Source organism: Elgaria multicarinata, chromosome 5 (assembly GCF_023053635.1).
Source record: "Elgaria multicarinata webbii isolate HBS135686 ecotype San Diego chromosome 5, rElgMul1.1.pri, whole genome shotgun sequence".
NCBI lineage: Eukaryota > Metazoa > Chordata > Lepidosauria > Squamata > Anguidae > Elgaria > Elgaria multicarinata.
This window is the reverse complement of record NC_086175.1, coordinates 99,829,131-99,849,030: the sequence shown is the minus strand read 5'-3', so window position 1 is coordinate 99,849,030 and position 19,900 is coordinate 99,829,131. Positions and strand designations below refer to the sequence as shown.

General features: G+C 39.1%; 1 protein-coding gene across 2 annotated transcripts; it reads left to right on the top strand.

Moving 5' to 3' along the window:
• The first annotated feature begins 2,189 nt into the window (after positions 1-2,189).
• On the top strand, positions 2,190-15,481 carry NIT2 (nitrilase family member 2). Of its 2 annotated transcripts, none has more exons than XM_063126887.1 (10): positions 2,190-2,255; positions 4,262-4,380; positions 7,547-7,667; positions 8,124-8,212; positions 10,478-10,571; positions 11,294-11,368; positions 12,061-12,139; positions 12,464-12,562; positions 13,598-13,653; positions 13,871-15,481. In XM_063126887.1, the coding sequence occupies exons 1-10, from the start codon at positions 2,225-2,227 to the stop codon at positions 13,960-13,962; spliced, it is 855 nt and encodes a 284-aa protein (XP_062982957.1). In that variant the 5' UTR covers positions 2,190-2,224; the 3' UTR covers positions 13,963-15,481. The 2 variants fall into 2 exon arrangements, with proteins under 2 accessions (XP_062982957.1, XP_062982956.1); XM_063126886.1 differs by having other exon boundaries at positions 12,461-12,562.
• Positions 15,482-19,900: the final 4,419 nt, after the last annotated feature.

Sequence of the window (19,900 nt, the reverse complement as noted above, 5' to 3'; positions counted from 1 at the left end):
ATAGCGTATGAAAGTTTTTGCTGCGAGCTCCATCACACCAGCCTTAGTCCACCTCCGCGCCTCTGCCCTGTCCTACTCCGGCCGGGCTCCACGGTGCATGCTTGGGGGCTGCCTAGGGAGGCGGCCGGGCAGCTCATCTTCCTGCTCCAGCGTGCGCCCCGGGAGGGCTGGGTCTGCTCCGAGCTGAGAAAAGGAGGGCTCCGCAGCACTCGTTTGGGGGCGGCTCTGCTCCTTATCGTTCCACAGAGAACATCAAAAGAAACACACTTTCCGAGGTCCAAAATACGCTATTTGGGGGGGGGGGGGGAGAGAAGCACAATCAAAGCAGGACACATTGGAGTACTTCACCATAACAGCAGATTGTAAGGTAGAAAACATCAGAGTCTTTTGCATGCAGTTTGCAGTGATTGCACAGTATAACGCTGGTGTGATAGAGCTCTTAGTCTTCAGTTGACTAGTGTGACTTAACTATGCAAAGTTTTTCGTAAGCCAGTCATAAAATTTTAAGGGGAAGAAAATGTTTTCACTTCCGGTTGATAGGATCTCCAGCATCAGGTCAATCTCTCCTTATTAAGGATACAAACCTAAAAACACCCTAGCAATTCCAGATATACTGAGAGACTTGCTTCTGAGTAAACATTATTTGGATTGTAGCCTCACAAACACATTCCTATGCATATTTACATAAAAGTAAGTCCCATTGCATTATGTGAAGTTTATTCTGAAGCTAGTGCGCATAAGATCATAGCTTTCCTTGTGCTCGAGTTAGTTGATCTCATCCCAGCAATAGGCTGGATTTGAAATACGCTGAGGGTACAATCCTATGCGTGGTTAGACAGAACGTCCTACAATTCCTAGCAAGATTCCAACAGAAATGTTGTGCATTTCACTTTTAGGAACAAGGATCAATATATAAACCCATTTTGACAGTGCTCTGAACAATTGTATTTGGAACACTGGCCCAAAAGAGAGAGAGAGAGAGATTAAGGCTGATTCTTATGCACACGAACATGGGAGAAAGACCAGTGGGGCCTACTATTGAGGATTAGGATAGGATTGCGCTCCAGCTGGATAGAGTTGCCAATTGCCAGAAAACAAACACAAATGACTGGATCTAAGCCCTCTTTTTAAAAAACAGAGATTGGATTTGAAAAAATCAGCCAGTGAAGTTTAGCATGGCATGGACCTAAACCTGATTGCCTTCTAATTGTTCCTGAGCATCCCCTATTAAATGGCCAGCTAAAGCAGCTGATTCAAAAGTTGGCAACCCTGAGGGTGGTTGGAGATCTTGGTTGTGTGCTTACTCCTTTTCTTTCTTTTGACAATATTGTGATCCTTCAGAGTTTTTTTGTTTTCCTGGTGTTTAGAAGATCTGAAGCAACAATCTTACATATATAATTCAAAGTCAGGAGTCAGTCATCTCTTTTTGACTGCTTTTCCATTGACTGATTCCTATGAAACACATTTCATTGGAAAGCTCTTGACACACAGATTCCACGAATAACAACATTTTTCTGGGTTTCAGTTAGAATGAAGATGCAGAAAGAGAGACAAGCTCTGGTGCTTATAAAAATATTTTTTCTTTGATGAATTCTTTGATAACCCTGAGGCGTTTCAGACATAATCCTTCAGGAGCTAAATATACAACATGAATACTGATTTAGAGACAACATACCCATGTCATAAAAAACGGAAGGCAAAACATACACTACAAAAAGAACCTATATGTATTTAATTACATTACAAATGTACAATATATAGAAACAGATTAAATACATACAGGTTCTTTTAACTCCTGAAGAAGGATTATATCCAAAACGTGTCAAGCTTATCCAAGAATTTGTTAAAGAAAAGAAATATTTTTGTAAGTACAAGAGCGTGTTTCTGCGTCTTCATCATGGTGCTTTTCTCTCTACTATTTCAGTCAGAAATACTATTTGAGTGCTGAACCTTACCCCGTTTTGGGGATAGGATTCAGCACTTTGGATAGCTCCTTTGGACGTGTGGCTGGTTCTGACTGAAACCCAGGGTGGATTCATAGACCTGCCGAAATCGGAGCCACCAGCCTCTACTGTAATCCAATCACAGAGCACATGGATTTGGTTTGGCAGTCAGCAAAACTACATTTCCCAGCAGCCCTTGGCTCTCACTGAGCGAGCGCGGTGTTCCTCCCCCGGCCGAACAATCTATTTATTTTGGCTGAGACGCGCGAGCCTTAGTGGTTATGCAGCAGCTGGGGCAAAGAAGCATGGCCAGTGAGTGATTTTCCTAGAGCGGGAACCCTCGTGCTTAGCGGCGGCTCTGCATTTCCATCGCGGGTGCAAAATGAGGAGGGGGTTTAGAAGTGAAATAGGGGGCTCTTGCCTGGGGCCGCATCGTGAGGCACATTTGCTCTCTCTTCTGTCTTGAGCACTGACCACGTACTCCTATGCGTGTTTGCTCAGAAGTAAGCCCCATTGAGTCCAGCGGGGCTTACTCCAGAGTAAGTATGCATAGGACTGTAACTTGGGCTGCTTATTCCCTCCATCAGAGCTACTGTTTTCTGGTGAATTTGGCGGGCCGGGGAGGCGTTAAAAAAAGGAAAAGGATCTTCACAGACCCCGGTGCCTGTTTTCCATAGCCATCTTATACATATATTATCTGTGCGCTCCCTTCCTCCCTAATTCTCCTTTAGGGCTGTCGGGATTTCAGTGCAGTTGGGGTAACAGTGGTTATCTGGATGTGTACTAGGTTAAATAAGTGCTCTCCCTTTGTGCAGGATAAGCAGAACGCATTTGTTTCAGGTATTTTGCCATGACAGTGAAGAAATGCCACCCGGCATCCTTGGAGTGACCAGAACAACATATCAAGGGATTTATGGATCCTTTGCTTTATAGATCAGGGTTGCTGTGAAAGGAGGGGCAATGATGAATGTGTTCTAGTTTTAAACATCAGAGCTGCTGACTAAGCCCACACAATGGGACTTTTACTTCTGAGTGAATATGCATAGGATTGTGCTGTTGGAAGGCTTTCTAAGCAAGTATGAAGTTGGTGTTGTATGCTTACAAAATTAAGGGTGCAATCCTATGCATGTTTGGAGAGAGATAAAAGGCCTACAACTCCCAGCATTTCCCAGCCCACACTGCTTTAAGGAGCTTTAAAGGTTAAAAGCAAAACCTTGAAATGTGCCTGGAAAACCTGTGTTTATTTTTCAGTATTGGAACGACCTGATCACATTATCATGCACTGGTTAGCAGCTTAGTTGCTGTATTTTGCACCAATTAAAATTTCCAGATGTTCTTAAAGGGTAGTCCCACATACAGTGCATTGCAGTAGTCTAACCATGATGTTACCAATGCATGTATAAGTGTTGCCACACACTGATTCACTCCTCTTTGACTCTTCCTTCCTGTACAACTGACTAAACAAACTAAGACTGGTTTAGCGTGTCATCTAAATCAGGGTCGCTTCCTTTACAATCTGGGATTTGTAAACCCTGACAGTTTACAATCCTGGCTTGTAAAGGGAAAAACAACTCAGGATCCTGGTTTATTTAGCCAGTTGCACTAACAAGAGGTGTCAAGCTACACCGTGCATTCACAGTAATTCTGTATAAGGATTTAGGATTAATCTGATGCTGAATTGTTACAGAAAGCTAAGGTAAATGGCACTTGACCTCTGTCTTATATAACCTATTTTTTCTACATCTGTTACTGGTATGAGAGGCAATCCCATAAACCTGTCTCATGTTGTCCAAATAATTCTGCTCGGATGTGTTCACCTAAGTTAGACTTTGGCCTGTCTTTTATTGAAACAGTCTTTGGTGTCACAAGGAAGCATTTAGCCATTTAGTACATGGTATTGTCAGTTTGGTCCCATGGAGACTTGAGTGGCCACTGCAGGATCCATTTGTCTGATATTTGAACCCACAGCTGGGGCATTTAGCCCCATCCAGTTTCTCTACCACCATTTGGAAGAACATGTCCTGGCTGCTCATACCACATTAGGGCTTTGTTCATGACCATCACTCTTCATCTCCAACCCCTCTACTGCTACGCACTCCCAGCTTTCACCCCTAAGTCTTCCCTTATCCATCTTTTATCTTCTTTTCTGCAGGCCCCACATCCTTCTCAGTCTCTCAATCATAATCAGTAAGTTACTTGACTAAGTAGCATTTGGAGCAGTACAGATAGGCTTAGAAGTTTAGTAGTGTTTTGCTGGGGTCTTTTCTATAAACTCAGTATTTGCTTATAAAAATACTATAAAAATATTTTCTCTTTAGATTTTCGTCTAGCACTCATCCAGCTTCACGTGTCTGCTGTCAAAACAGAGAACCTGAACCGAGCTTGTGGGCTTGTGAGAACTGCAGCAGAACAAGGAGCAAAACTTGTCGTTCTGCCAGTGAGTATTCGTAACATTTTCTCAAATTTCTTACTGTCCTTCACTCATGTGTTCTTTGTTTCAGTCTTTCTCCCTATTATGGTTAGTTCCCTATAAAGGCTTTGAAATAAATAAATTACAGTAGTGTATGATGTTATACTTATTTCTATATGTTTTGGATATGAGAGCCAGAGTGGTTTGTTTGTTTTGAATAGTCATATTGTGCCATCAACAGACTTCTCAGGGAAGTAAAATAAAATACACTGTTTAAAATGCAAAATACATCTGCAATACATACTATAAGATAAACAACAATTCCTAAGAAATATAACAGCAGCCTATAGAAAAGATGAACATTATTTAAATGTAGCAATACCTTTTAAAGGCCTCCCGAAAAGGTATCAAGGAAGGTGCCAGGTGAGCCTCTCTGGGAAGGCATTCTGAAGTCAGAGTGCAACCACTGAAAGGCTGTCTCCCCAGTAGCCCATTCTCCTTAAGTTTTCAGAATGTCACAAACTTATGGGGAACTCCTGGAGTCTGGAGGTCCTCAATTCCTGTCTTAACTGGTGTCCATGACTATGCACTCTGTTGAAACACACTCCCAGTTGCATGGGCATACCCCTGGGCTTTCCCAAGATGGGGAATCCCTCTCTCTCCAGCTCTTTGAAGCCATTCCCTTCCAAGCCCCAAATCAGGAAGGGGCCATTTAGGCCATCAAGTCCAACCCCCTGCTCAGGGCAGAAATCCAGTTTCAAGCAGCCCTGACAGATGGCTGTCCATTCTCTGCTTGAATATCTCCAGCGAAAGAGCATCCACCACCTCCCTAGTTGATTCCATTCTCTGACTGCTCTGACCATGAGGAAAGTTTTCTTGATGTTTATCTGAAATCTGCCTTCCTGTAACTTTACACCATTATTTCGTCTCCTATAGGGAATAGGTTGTCGCCCTCTTCTATGTGGCAACCTCTGAGGTACTTGAAAAGAGCTATCATATGTTAACGTTGGGCTCCAGGAAAATAGTTCAAACACCACCAGCTGATCATAATATATAATTTAAAAGGCATCGCACATCTAAAGGCCAACTTAAATCCTGGACCCAACATTTCATCTCTGGGAAATAACCTTTCCCCCAAAAAAATCTCTAAAACAAAACAGACTCATTCATAAACAATGCCTGTGGACCACCACCATCTCCTAGTTTTACACATTGATACTTACAACCTCCATCCCAACATTTATAACACAAAGAGGAGACTGCCAAGGAAACACTGCAAAAAAACACAAGACTCTTCTTTGCAGAATTGTGACCTCAACATGTATTTTCAGCTGCTGCCATGCCTTGATAACAGTAAATGACTTTGCTTTCAGAGGACGGAAACTAGACTAATAGTCGCTAGGTAATAAAGTGCCTCTGAAAATTGGTCATGTTTCAGTTTTTATAGAGAAAATACTACCAATGTTATCCTAGTCAGATTCCTATTAAATCCTAGTTTCCCAGTCTATAAATTGTCATGGACAGCAATATCAATGGACAGTAGGGATGTTTCCAGAAGAGGGTTTTATCCTGCCTTATTCACAAAATTTTGTGGGGGCTTTAGATGAGAATATTTATATCCCTCCTGTGCTTTTTTACCCCTTCTTTCATCTTTTCTTTACTGTGGAAAATCTGTTAATGAGAAAAAGAGAGAATAGCTGCACAGTTCACACTAGGATCCCTTCATCTGGAGGCACCCTAGGTTAAACAGCTTTCATACAGAATCTAGTTAATAAATTATTGCAATGTAGGCATCTAATTAGTTTTCTCAGGCTAATGTTTAAAAATCATTTTGACTTTATATCCTTTTAATGTTATTCTTATTTTGTTGTGCCACCTTCTTCATATGCTGCAACGTGATCTTTTTAACGTAATCTTTTGTTGCTTGGCACAGCAAGTGTCAATGAATCGGTGCACTGTGTCGGGTCTCTTTCCCCTCCGAACTCTCCTGCCTGAGTTGGTCATTAACTTTCAGGTGCAAAGTCTGACTCAGCAGTGCAAAGTTCTTGATCATGTTTTAAGTGGGCGGCGGGGGGTGCGGAGGCAGTGGTGGTGGTGCAATGTTTTTCCTCCTAATAATGGCAACTCTGGTGTCAGATAAATCTTCCTCTGTTAGCTGTACAAGTGCAGCACTCAGATGAAGGTCTTTGCTCTTCTTTTCCTAAGCCATCTTGACTTGTGCGCTGGTATTTTATTGCTCAGTGTTATAAATTTCTTTATACACATGGGCGGCCGCTGCAGTTTTCCGTGCATCCATGGGCACCCAGAAAAGTCGGACGCAAGGCCAGCCAGGAGTCCATTGGACTCCACCCCCTGCTCACTCTCAGCTACTGCCCCCCCCCCCCACTGGCTTGCCCGAGGCCTCCACACATGCTGTCAAGCCACCCAGCCTCCTCTATGTTAAACCTCTAAATCTATGGCAGCCCAGAGAGGAAGCTGGGCAGCTCAGCAGTGCACATGAAGGCCTCAAGTAAGTCCTGTGAGCAGGTGATGGGGGAGCGGTTGGTCATTGAGCAGAATTAGCTTGAAGCGGTTTGGCTGCTTCGGCAATGATATGTTTCAGTGTCAGCTGTGTCTGTTGTGTTGCTTAGCAACACAGCACAAAGTTCTTCTCATAGCTCAGCACCTCCAGCATGCCCCGGCGCATTGCCGAGGCGTATTATAAATAAATTTTAACTTGGTGTTTTAAATTTGTAATTTTGCATTGCTGCTGTTTTTATCTGGTTGAGCTTTTATATTGTATTTTATATTATGGTTTTATACTGTTGTTTTATACTTCGAATGTTTTTAATTTTTGTGAACCACCCAGAGAGCTCCGGCTATTGGACAGTATAGAAATGTAATAAATAAATAAATAAAATGTATATAGATGTTATTATTACATTTACACCCCACTTTTTTCCCCTCTTGCAAGGAACCCGAGGCAGTTTATGTGGTCCTCCCTTTCTCCACTTTATGCTCACAACAACCCTGTTAGGCTGAGAGTCAGGACTCGCCCAAAGTCAGCCAGTGGGCTTCATGCCCGAGTGGGGACGAGAACCTCAATCTCCCAAGTCCCGGTCCAACACTCTAACTACTACACCACACTGGCTCTCTATATGGCCACTTCTTACATTTATCATTGATGTCTGTTTGATTTTGTTTCCAATTCCAGGAATGCTTCAACTCTCCCTATGGCACAAAATACTTTCCAGAACACGCAGAGAAAATTCCTGGGGACTCCACACAGAGACTTTCCGAAATTGCAAAGGAGTGTGGCATATACCTCATTGGAGGTAAATTGCCATACTTTTGAGTGTGGGTGTGAGTGGGTGTTAATAAATAATGTTATTGGATTAGAACAGCCTTCCACAACCTGGCACCATCATAGGAAGCTGTGTTATACTGAGTCAGACCCTTGGTCCATCAAGCCCAGTATTGTCAACACTGACTGGGAGCAGCTGTCCAGGGTTTCAGACGGAGGTTTTCTGGCCCTGCCTGGAGATGCTGGGAATTGAACCTACAACCTTCTGCTTGCAAAGCAGATTATCACTGAGCTATGCCCCCTCCCCTCCAGATGTATTGAGCTACAACTTCCATCATCCATAGCCAGCACGGCCAATGGCTGGGGATGATGCTATTTGTAGACCAACACATCTGGAGGTCTCCAGGTTTGGTAAGGCTGTATTAGAGCAACTGCTGTATTTGAAACTCTGGCTAAGTAATGATGATTTTATTCTCTTTAATGCAAGGCTCTATTCCAGAGGACGATGCTGGGAAGTTGTATAACACATGTGCAGTTTTTGGTCCAGATGGTGCTATGTTAGCCAAGTATAGAAAGGTAAATTTCTTACATCTATGGGTTTCTCTTTTGGACATAAAGTTACCTGTCTCATATATATTGAGGCAGCTGTAGTATAATTCTTTGAAATTAATCTAGCACCCAAGAGAAGCATGCTGTCTACATAGGGTACTTGGTGCCATTGAATAATGATTTCTTTGTTACAGTTACATCTTGTGCTTTATGCCAAGGAGGTGTAGGTTAGATTCACCACAACACGATGAAATAAGTTAGACTGAAATAGTGACTTGTCCTCAAAAGTTTTCTTCATAGCAGATGCTATGGATCCTACAACATCCAAACCCATACAGTAGTCTTTGCAACATACCGGTACTCTCTCCACAGTGCCATGAGTGGCTGCATCGATCGCTTTGAAGAATCCGTGGCTTCTAGAGCATTTCTCCTCAGAATCACCATTAAGCGATTAGCCCTCAGAAGGCTCAAGTGTCATGAATCTCATACAGTGGTGACAGGTCTCGATGATGTGAGCCTCTCCCAAACAAATCAGAGAGAATATCTGTCTGTTGGGGAAGCTTGCTGCCACATTTGACACATTTTCAGAAAAAAGGCCTTAACAGCCATGCGAGCCCAGATCGCTGAAGGGTAAAATAGTGAAAAATACTAACAATAATCAATTAAGACTAACACAAACTGAAAACAAGCTAAAAAGAACTAAAAACCTGAGCACTCTAAAGCTTTTTCCTCACGAGAAAGACAGAAGTTCACAATGAGACATCCTTTCCACAAGGCGGTTGAAAGAGAACTGAGGAAAAGGGCGGGAACCCAGAGTCCGTGGACGGTGGGGGAGGGGTTCCCGCCAAAAACATTTGCCTCAGCTATAGAAGTTTCCAAAACAAGCTCCGCGCAGGCGCAGAGCCCATATGTATGAATGCACAGATGGCCACTCAAAGAACTACGGTTCCAGGTAAGCAATCTGTATTTAGATTGCATACCTTAAAGCTATATGTTGCTAGGGGAATGCAGCGGGATGGTTCCACTACTTGGCGCAGAGACACATCTACCCTGTGTCTGTTTGGTGCATTCTCTTCCCCTTCTTATTGTTTTATTATGATTTTATTAGAATGTAAGCCTATGCGGCAGGGTTTTGCTATTTTATTGTTTTACTCTGTACAGCACCATGTACATTGATGGTGCTATATAAATAAATAAATAAATTATTATTATTATTATTATTATTATTATTATTATTATTTATTTATATAGCACCATCAATGTACATGGTGCTGTACAGAGTAAAACAGTAAATAGCGAGACCCTGCCGCATAGGCTTACATTCTAATAAAATCATAATAAAACAATAAGGAAGGGAAGAGAAAGCAAACAGGCACAGGGTAGGGTAAACAGGCACTGGGTAGGGTAAAACTAACAGTATAAAGTCAGAACAAAATCAAGTTTTAAAAGCTTTAGGAAAAAGAAAAGTTTTTAGCTGAGCTAAATAATAATAATAATAATAATAATAATAATAATAATAATAACAACAACAACTCCGTTAAACAAAAGCTCTGTAAGTGGCACTTTTCAAGAAAGAAAAGAGAGCATAGAACAGTAACGTAGTGCATTTTTCCTGATTTAAGTAATATTAATTCTATATGCAAAGACTGTTTATTATACACAAGGTACAGCTTAACTATTATATATCCATTTGTGTTTAGGGGCACATTTGGACCATGTTTACTTAACAAGCTGGGATGTGGCACAAGACTCCTGCTCCTGCATTCCGCTGGTTTGTTTGTCCTTTCACACAATTGATAAAACAAGCCAGGGAGACAGTTAACCATAGCTTCCTATTACGTCAGAACCAGGAAGCTAGGGTTAATGCCTTCCAACCAAGGCAGAATATGAAGAATATATTGACTTCATTTAAGTTGGCTTCCAGATCCTGGCTTGTTCAGAAGCCATTAACCAGAGTTCAGACAGGAATAGCAAACTTTCTGGCTTGTTTCTCTGCTTGCTTGAAGGACGGAGCAAAGCAGCAGCATGCAAGAGCATGAAGCTTGTGCATATCTCAGTTTATTAAGCCAGGATTTGATCAGCCAAACACAGCCTATGTCTAAATATTGCTGCCTCTAATTATTTAGGATATTTTATCCATGACAATATTTACTTCCCTAAATATGTTTTCTGAGTACTATTGCAAGGTAGAATTATACATACTTTTACATAGCCATCTCTAATGTGTGAAGAGAATGCACAGTTAATGTCATTTATGCTGAATAATTTTCAAGCAGTGCTTTTCTTTAACAGATTCATTTGTTTGACATTAACGTGCCTGGGAAAATCCGGTTTCAGGAATCAGAAACACTGAGTCCCGGTGACAGGTTCTCTGTGTTTAATACTCGTAAGCAAAGAGCTTTTGTTTTAGTGATATTGTGTAAACCTCTGGATTTATTCTCTTACAGTTATGGCTCTTTCAAAAATAAGCTAGAACTTTGATCAGGAACAATTTGAATGTATGTTGTTTCTCCTGTTCTGTTCTTTTGATAATTCTTGGTTACATGAGCAGAAGTCCACAGTTTCTTCAAGTTTTAATGTGAATTACTGTTAAACATACGATTATAAATGTTTACTCTTGTATTTTATGGGTAAAGGGGTAGCTGTGCTGGTAGCTTCTCTATATAAATCAAGTGTGTTACCATGTATTTTATGGGTGGAGGATTTCTCAGCCATATTTTTAATAAGTATGAATGTATAAAGAGTGTTTTAATTATTCTTATAGAATGTGTTGTGATTCAGAGCAGATATTTTTAAATCAGGCTTTCTTTCTAAATACCGTATTTCTTCGATTCTAAGACGCACTTTTTTCCACATATAAACATCTCTAAAAACGGGGTGCGTCTTAGAATCATGGGTGCATCTATTATTTCTTAGAATCAGAGCTTTTTTTCTGTTGGTGGTACTGAAATTAGTGTGCGTCTTATAATCAATGGCGTCTTCGAATCGAAGAAATACGGTAGTACAAAATTGGTATATGCTAGAGACTTCTGCATTTCTGGATGGAGTTTTCTGCTTGGACTTACCAAGGCAGTAACACATGTCTGACATGTTTTTGTTTTGGGGCAGCATACTGTAAAATAGGACTCGGAATCTGCTATGATATGCGCTTTGCTGAGCTTGCTCAAATCTACTCACAGAAAGGTGAGGACATTCTGCTGAGTTAAGTGTCTGCTTTTGTGGGAGGGGGGATTTGTGGGTCCTCCCCATAATTGACACCTGGCCATTCCTTCTCTGTCTGCTTTAAAAGCATCTAGACTTCATGTCCTAAAGCTGCAAGGACAAAGACATATGTGCAGGCTTCAAATAGACATAATTAGAATGGACGTTGCAGGGATCTTCTGGTTCCATAAGGCAGAAATTCTCTAGTTAATCAAACCTTTGTCTTGCCTTCATTTAGCAAATCTTTTTAGAGTCGCCCATATTTTTTTCACATTAGCAAAGAGGTTCTCTTAGAGATTACGTCATTTCTAGTGTTTATAAGGGGAAGGAAGGCTCCTTTTGTGTTCATTTCTTTAACAAGGATTGATGTGTTCTCTCCGTATGGATTTTTTTTAAGTTTTGCTTACTGTTTTCTCCAGCTGCTGCTCATTGCAGTGCAGGGAGAAGATTGGTTATGCAACATAGCTCTTCTGAATGACCCTTGATTGATTTGGCCATGGACAGATTGGTTATAATCATTGAAGGGACCTCTGGACTTTGCCTGAAATGACAAACATTTTATATAGCCTCAAAATCATAACAATGAGATTTTGTCTGAAGCTGCTTTCCGTGACCATGCCTTTTTTATTCCAATAATATTAACACAATTCTGCCGTCCTTCTTTTTTGAACCAGGTTGCCAGCTCTTGGTTTATCCGGGGGCTTTTAACTTAACAACTGGGCCAGCCCACTGGGAATTGCTGCAAAGAGGACGGTGAGAATGACTCTAATATCCCTTCCCACAGATGCACAGCTAAACAATGGTTTGATTCTAGAACATCGCTTTGGGTGATGCTGCATTTATAGAAAATCAGTTTTGAAATGCTATAATTTTCTAACTCAGTTATGCTTCACTTACTGCTATAACTGCAATCCAATAACAGTGGCTAATTCAATCCCATATAAGATAGAAGTGCATAGCAAAATAAACCATAACAGTTGCTCCATCCCAATTGCTTGTTGGTTTCCCCAGTCGTATTTAATTCTTATTCCAATGTATGAAGCTTTATTCTGTAAACTTATGTTCCTTTTCAAGCAGAGCCGTTGATAACCAAGTCTATGTGGCAACTGCATCTCCTGCTAGGGATGAGAAGGCATCTTACGTGGCTTGGGGACATAGCACTGTAGTAAATCCATGGTAAGCAGGAAATTAACTCTTGCAGTACATTAGTGGAATTAGATAAACCTACCAAATTAAAATCTAAAAAGGACCCACTGTGACCTTTTTGCATTGCACTTTGAGGACAAAATTGCACGACTCTGCAGCAAACTTGCTGCTGTTAATGCAGTTCCAGTTGAGGTGTCTGACACCACCATCTCTCCAATTTTGTTTGATCTGTTCCAGGTGCTGAAGCCTGATGATGTGGAATAATATGTGCCCTTGTGATCCTTGCCCCTCCTGGCTAATAAAAAACTAGTGAAGGGGGTATGGGAAGGGGTGCCTGAATTACTTTGAAAATGTAAAACTTTAGAACCCTTTAACCTATGCTTCAGGGGCTTAGTAATCCAACTGTGTAATTAGTAAGTGCTGAGACGGTTTCATGTGTATCAGTGGGATCAGATAGCACAAATTGTGTAACAGTTTTATCCTTTGCCCTAAAATGCAATTGACAAACAGATGCAGTGGATCCTTGAAACCCCTTTAGGCAACAATCACCCTTCTAATTCTGTACATGTTGTTTTTCATCTGGAAAGCTAAAGTCAATATATCATCTGTAGACTTTAAATGGAAAGGCTTGCTTATGCTTAGAATAGTTGGTACCACAGTTGGGCAACCTTAGGTGACTGATCCTGGAACCCAGGATCAGCAGTAGGAGGTTCAGGACAGAGAAGTAGGAGTTCTCCACACAGTGCAGAGCCAAACTATGAAATCTGCTTCTACAGGATGTAATGATGGCTGCAAATATGGGTGGTTTTAAAAGGGGATTAGATAAATTCATGGAGAATAAGGCTATCTTTGACTTCTAGTCATAATGGCTATATATTACTTACAGTATTGGGGCAATATGCCTGAATACCACTCGCTGGGGACACAGGTGGGAGGGTGCTACTGCATACATGTCTTGCTTGCAGGCTTCCCCCACACTTCCAGGAACATTCTGTTTGTGGAACAGTAGATCTGGACCCAACCCACTCTGCGTAGCCATAGTATAACGCTATGTTTTCTTTTCAGGGGGGAGGTCATAGCCAAAGCTGGCACAGAGGAAACAGTAATCTATGCAGATATAGGTGAGTTAACAATAACGTTTTTGGTCTTTCCATGGATTGAAAGCTGCCCTCTGGCATAGGATTGTTAATCTACAGATGGATCTGCCCATCTTAAGTTTTCTCATGGTAGAAGTCCTGAAATTAAGGATTCAAATATAACGGCTTTATAACCTGTCATAATTATATGGAGAGGAAAGAGTATTAGTAGTAATACAGGCCTTTTGTTTTCTTTTTACAGACCTAAAGAAGCTTGCAGAAGTTCGTCAGCAAATTCCCATTCTTTCCCAGAAACGGTCTGACCTTTATGCTGTACAAGCAAAAACTGCATGATGTCTGGTGACTTGGACCAGTATGCCACCAACCTTTTCCTATCTTTAGGATGTCTAAACGTGCATAGGATTACACCCAGTTTATATTTAGTCAAGTGAAGTAAAATATGAAGTAACTTTAATATAAGAAACTAGTACGCCAAGCTTTTAGATAATTGGCTTAATTTTTATATAAAATGTGAGAGGTTTATCCAAGTGTTATAGGCCTTTGGATATGTTAGCCATTTCACAATGTATGTAAAAGTGATTAATTTGCCACCATAGCAGTGCCTTATATATCAATGAAATTCTTTGAGAAAGTAAAATAATGAATGAACTATTATGCTTCAACATATCATCCATTTGGGGCAATACATTCTGACCTTATTTTAAAAAGGTAGGAACATTTTCGGTTTTGTTCCTGTGTGTTGTTTTGCTATGCATCTTCATTTTGTCACATTTCCCAAGGTGGTTAATAATATAAACCAATTACAAAACCAATAAAATCCATATATTAACCCTATATCTATAGTAGATCATCAAAATGGAGTCCTCCCATGTACGAGAGGACTCCTTAATTATTTTTTTGTTTTGCAATTTGTCTAGCAGTGGCAGAGATTAGTATGGCATGGCTAGGTAATACATTCCACTACAGATTCTTAGGTAATGGAATTGACTTTTTTCTATAAACGCTGTATTCGGTGCTGTATGATATTCTGGGCTGTTGCTGCAATGTCTTCAGAAAACAGCATACAAGGAAAGATTAGGATGAAGACAATGTGGAATCGGAATTTGTGCACCAACATCTGTTATATTTGCCTACTTCATGTATCAATTGATTGGCTGTCATCAAACAGTAAATTACAAATATCCCAAGATATCAATGTGCTATCTATTCACAGCAGTCACATTTAACTATGCAAAGCATTAAAAATCCTCCAGTGTAAGATATGTAAGCTGTCAGAATGAAGAACGGCTATTAAGAAGACACAGTTAATGCAGAGTGAGTCAAAGTGGATCTAAAAGACCATGGGACCATCACCCAGCTCTAAATATACTTTCCTCCAAACAGACTTTTTGCTTCTGGAATAAAACTGCACATTTACTTCCACAGCTGAAGTATGGAAGTAAAAAAAAAAAACCACCCCAGAAGTGCTCTGCCCCAGGAAAGTACTGAACTTGTGAGGGACTACCACCGTTCATTACCAGCAATATTTTATTTTTCTCTTCATTTTGCTAGATAAGCAAATATGTTGCACACATTACGAAAAGAAGCAAAAAACAAGAGATAAGGTAAAAGGAAATTTATTTAAAATATTTTTTAAAAAACAAACAGTTCAGGTATTCAGTGTCAGATGCCTTAGTTTGAGTCACCGTTCTTGTCTATTTTAAATTGCCTACTATACACAAGCAGCATACTATCTCTCTGGACCAGAATCTTAAGTTTTAATAACCACTACCTTAGCTTTATTTTCAAACTATGTTGGACTTGGGTGAAAAGACATTCTCTTCCAACACCTTCCCTCCCTCCCTTTTCACAAACATACATACACCAAAAAACTCAGTAACACAGTGCAACTGCAATCTTATTTGGAGAAAAAACAATTGTACACAGTTCTGCTTTTGCATATATAAAATACAGAAGCTGTTCTCTTAACGGGAAGTCTGGGAAAGTAATAATAGCAAATTTATTTATTACCCGCCTCTCCCTCCAGATCGAGGCGGGGAACACCACCAAAAACAATATAATACATAAAAGGCCGCAATCCTACCCACTTACCTGGAAGTAAACTCCACTGAACGTAATGTGGCTTACTGCAAAATCCAACCAAAGTTAGGCACTTTGAACTGCCACCAATGGGAGATAGTTGAACTTCCCCAATACTTTTAAATCAATGGCACTTCAATTCTTATTTTTAGCTGGATCACACCTTTATATTTTGTAGCCTCTATACTGTAGCACAGAGCACTCCTTAAGGTGGTGGCTTAAATACCAACTTGATATTGGTGTAACATCAATTTGCCTTCTTTTGTATCAGATCTTTCAACATTTTTTTATAGTTTTCTTCTCTAAATGAGAAATCACAGAAACCATGTTGTCAATAAAATGTAATGACTGAAATGAGCCTGTCTGTAATTCCAGTATGTTCAACTTTCCAAGTTTATCATTAGATTGTTTTCCTTCTGACATGCACAAAATTGGTGAGCTTCCACAGTAGCAATACCCCAAACTCTGAAAAACCATTCTTTCAATGAAAATGGAACAGCTATTTTCAAACTACCAGTAATATTTTACTGCTGTTAGTAAATGATCAGCTTTATCAGCATTCACTCTAAATAACTGACCACCATTCCCAATGGATTACGTGATATGTCATTTATTTTCTATTATCGGAGTTAAATATCTAAAATTGCCTCAGGATAGCTGCAGCAATACATAGGGAATCAGCTTGCTGTTGTTTGTATCTCCAGCACTGATAGTTTCAAATTTATTCTTGCTGCCACATCACAATTTTTACAATTCGTTTAGATTAAATCTTTGTGTGTGCTAGGTTTATTTCCCAAAATTTTCAGTTGCCTTCCAAATATTCACAGCTAGGTCCTACCCCATTTCTTTTTAAACTGATTGATGTTGATCACTAAATAAGCATTTCCTAAAAGTTCCTTGTAACATTTTCCAAAAGAAATTAACTTTGCAAAGCAATCTCCTTCTGCAAGCTGTATTTCCTTAACAATTCGGCCAATACATGCCTACTCCAAACACAACTTGATCAGTTGTTACTGTAACATGCTGTATATGATTATTTAATTCAGTAAGGTTACTATTCCCATTAGGTAGTATTTATTTATTTAAAACATTTGTATCCCGCCCTATATCAGTAGGATCTGAGGGTGGTGTACAGATAAAATGTAATCTGTTCATTATAATTATATCTCATCCTTCCAATACAGAACTCGTGGGATTCTCAGATAGTCTCCAACATCAGGGCACTGATTAGCTTCAATGATGTAGTTGTATCATATGACATCAGACAATGCACTGGAAGAACATAATCATAACGGAGCAAAAATTTCAGATCTTTAAATACTGTAAAAATTGATCAGCTCCACGGTTTCATTAAAATATAAGCTTTTAGAAAAGCATTATGTATTTTAAGTGTACTCCACTTTCACATATAAAAAATATTGATTTGGGAAGAACGTAAACAAGCCCATCAGTTGGACTGGTTAATATCATATAGTGAAGCCCTATACTGAGTCAGACCATTGGCCCATATAGCCCAGTATTGTCAACACTGACTGGAAGCAGCTCTCCAGTTTCCATTACATGCCTGTTTATATAAGGGCTGTCTCTCTGCAATACTTACCTATCTATATTTATACCCATGTATAAAAATTGGTTGAGAATTTGTTGTTTGCCTTAATTGTATTCTCTCTCTACTCATGCTTATTGGGTCATGATTTTTTTTTTTTTGCAATGGGGGTGGGTGGGTGATGGCGGCATTAATTTTTGCCAGTTCAATTCTACCACTCCATGAAAAAACAAACGTCCGAATTATACCTAACGTTTTCCAACAGACTCCTTTTTTAAACTCATGTCCTAAAATATTTAACGTCTGTTCTCTTCCAAGTCTTGCTGTTTGATTTTTAAGTAATATATCCATAATTTTTTCAATCCATTGTTTTTCTAAAAGCCGATTTTGTATTTCAAAGTTAATGTATTATACCCATAGTTTCAAGTCATTGAGCCTTCAATCCTACATATACTTACCTTATAGTAGTCCCCAATTAATTCAGTGAGACTCTCAAGCAGACATTTTTATGTATAAACATAAAAAGTAATGTTTTCACTTCTGTTTAACTCCCAGTTAAAAAAAAATTATAATTATGAACAAGTTTATGCAACTTGTACATTGATGGTGCTATATAAATAAATAAATAATAATAATAATAATAAATTGTATTGCTTAGTAGCCACTCTTCGGAGAAAGCTCTCCAAAATTAAAAGAAGCTTACAAATAGCTTCTGATACATGGAATCCAACTAATAATATCTGAGCCAAACCCAATAATTTAAGTAACTTGGAATACATATACTATTCCAGGCAGCCAAATCCTTTTTCTAAGTCTAAAACAGCAAGACACACTTCTTTGGTTTTGACATTTTAGTATTCAGTTTTCAGTCTTGAGATAAAAGCTGTTATATATTCATTCTAAGCACGTATCTTTTGTCAAGTATATCTGTCCAAAAAGTTTAAAATGCCAGTTTATTTAACAAGATATTAGGTCTAAATGAATCCAGTATCTCACTTCCACATGAATACAATCTTAGCTTCCATCCATAAAAACAGTAAGGTAATCAGTCATAGATTCATTCATAGTATGTATGTATAGACTAAGCAATTATCACAGAACTTTTAAAGAATATTCTATAAATCTCTCAATTTTGTTAAAATTGCTTTATAGATTAGATATGGCCTGATTTCTTAAGATGATATGTTCAACATCCATTTATCTTCTGGAAGAGTCCTTGGCCAGTGTGGTGTAGTGACTAAAGTATTGGACTGGGAGTTGGGAGATCCGGGTTCTAGTCCCCATTCAGCCATGGAAATGCACTGTGTGACTTTGGGCCACTCACAGACTCACAGCCCAACCTACCTCAAAGGGTTGTTGTTTTGAGGATAAAATGGAGAGGGGGATTATTATGTACGCCACCTTGGGTTCCTTGAAGGAAAAAAGGCGGGATATAAATGCAATAATAATAGTAATAATAATAATGATGATGATGATAATAATAATAAATAACATATTTTTAGATGTGACTTGTGGCAGCTGATCTGAGTACAACTTATCATTAACAAATTCCTTTACTATTTCCTTAGCTGAAGTTGCATATTTATTATTTTTACCTTTTTGTTTCCTCTTCGGCTCATTTACTTTGACAAAGATGATCTGCAACAACTTTTGACATAAGGCCATCAATATATTTTCTGTCTTGATGATACTTTGTATATATATATATATTTTCAATTGTCTATAAATTGTCTTGGAAGTGTTACTTAAGAAAACCAATTCAATGTTTTTGTATTAATTCATTCATTAAGCACCCCTGGAACCTGGAATATTATCTATATAAATTTAAGGATCTATTATACTTTTTACAATGGGTTGAATCCAAACATGCTCTTCCTTTCACAGGTGCTTTAAAACTGCATCCTATTTTGAAAGGCAGAAAGTAAATTCTGCAATAATTAAGGTTTCCTTTTTAAGCAAAACATACGCATCTCTAACTTGTTGTCTGTGAAAATTTTCATCCCTTTTTTCCAATACAGTCTAATATTATGGTAAGTTTTCAAAAGCAGCTTGAGTATCTTTACACATTTAGAGCCTGAACTCACACCCATATACATTTTAAAGTACTGAAGATCTTAAAATGTTTTTTCTTGTTCCTTTGTAAGGGGGCAATATTGATATATTTTCAGAACTCTGAAGTGTTAATAAGAAAACACAAAAAGGAACTAGTGTGGGCTTTTGGGGTTTCATTAATGATATTTTTACTAGTTACTACTAGTCTATGTTGATAAAAGCCAGGCACTTACATTAACTATTTACATATGCACCAATATTTTATTAATACTAGGTATACCCAGTCAATACCACTGAAAACATCGCAAAAATATTTTTCAGAGCAAGATATGCTCAAGAGATAAAAGAAAAGAATGCATGAACACAATGTTAACTCCAGTTTGGCAGTTCCTGTGTAAGATCTATCCATTTCAAATTTAAACAGCATGAGCTTGCTTTTCAAAAACTAGTTTTTTTGCATTAGCTTTATCACCTGATATCTTTACCCCCTGATGACCCTGTTCAGATGACACATTAAGCCATGGTGGTTAAGCATTTTGAGCTAAACATTATGGCTTAGTGTGTCCTGTGAACCATGACTTAGTATACCAAGTG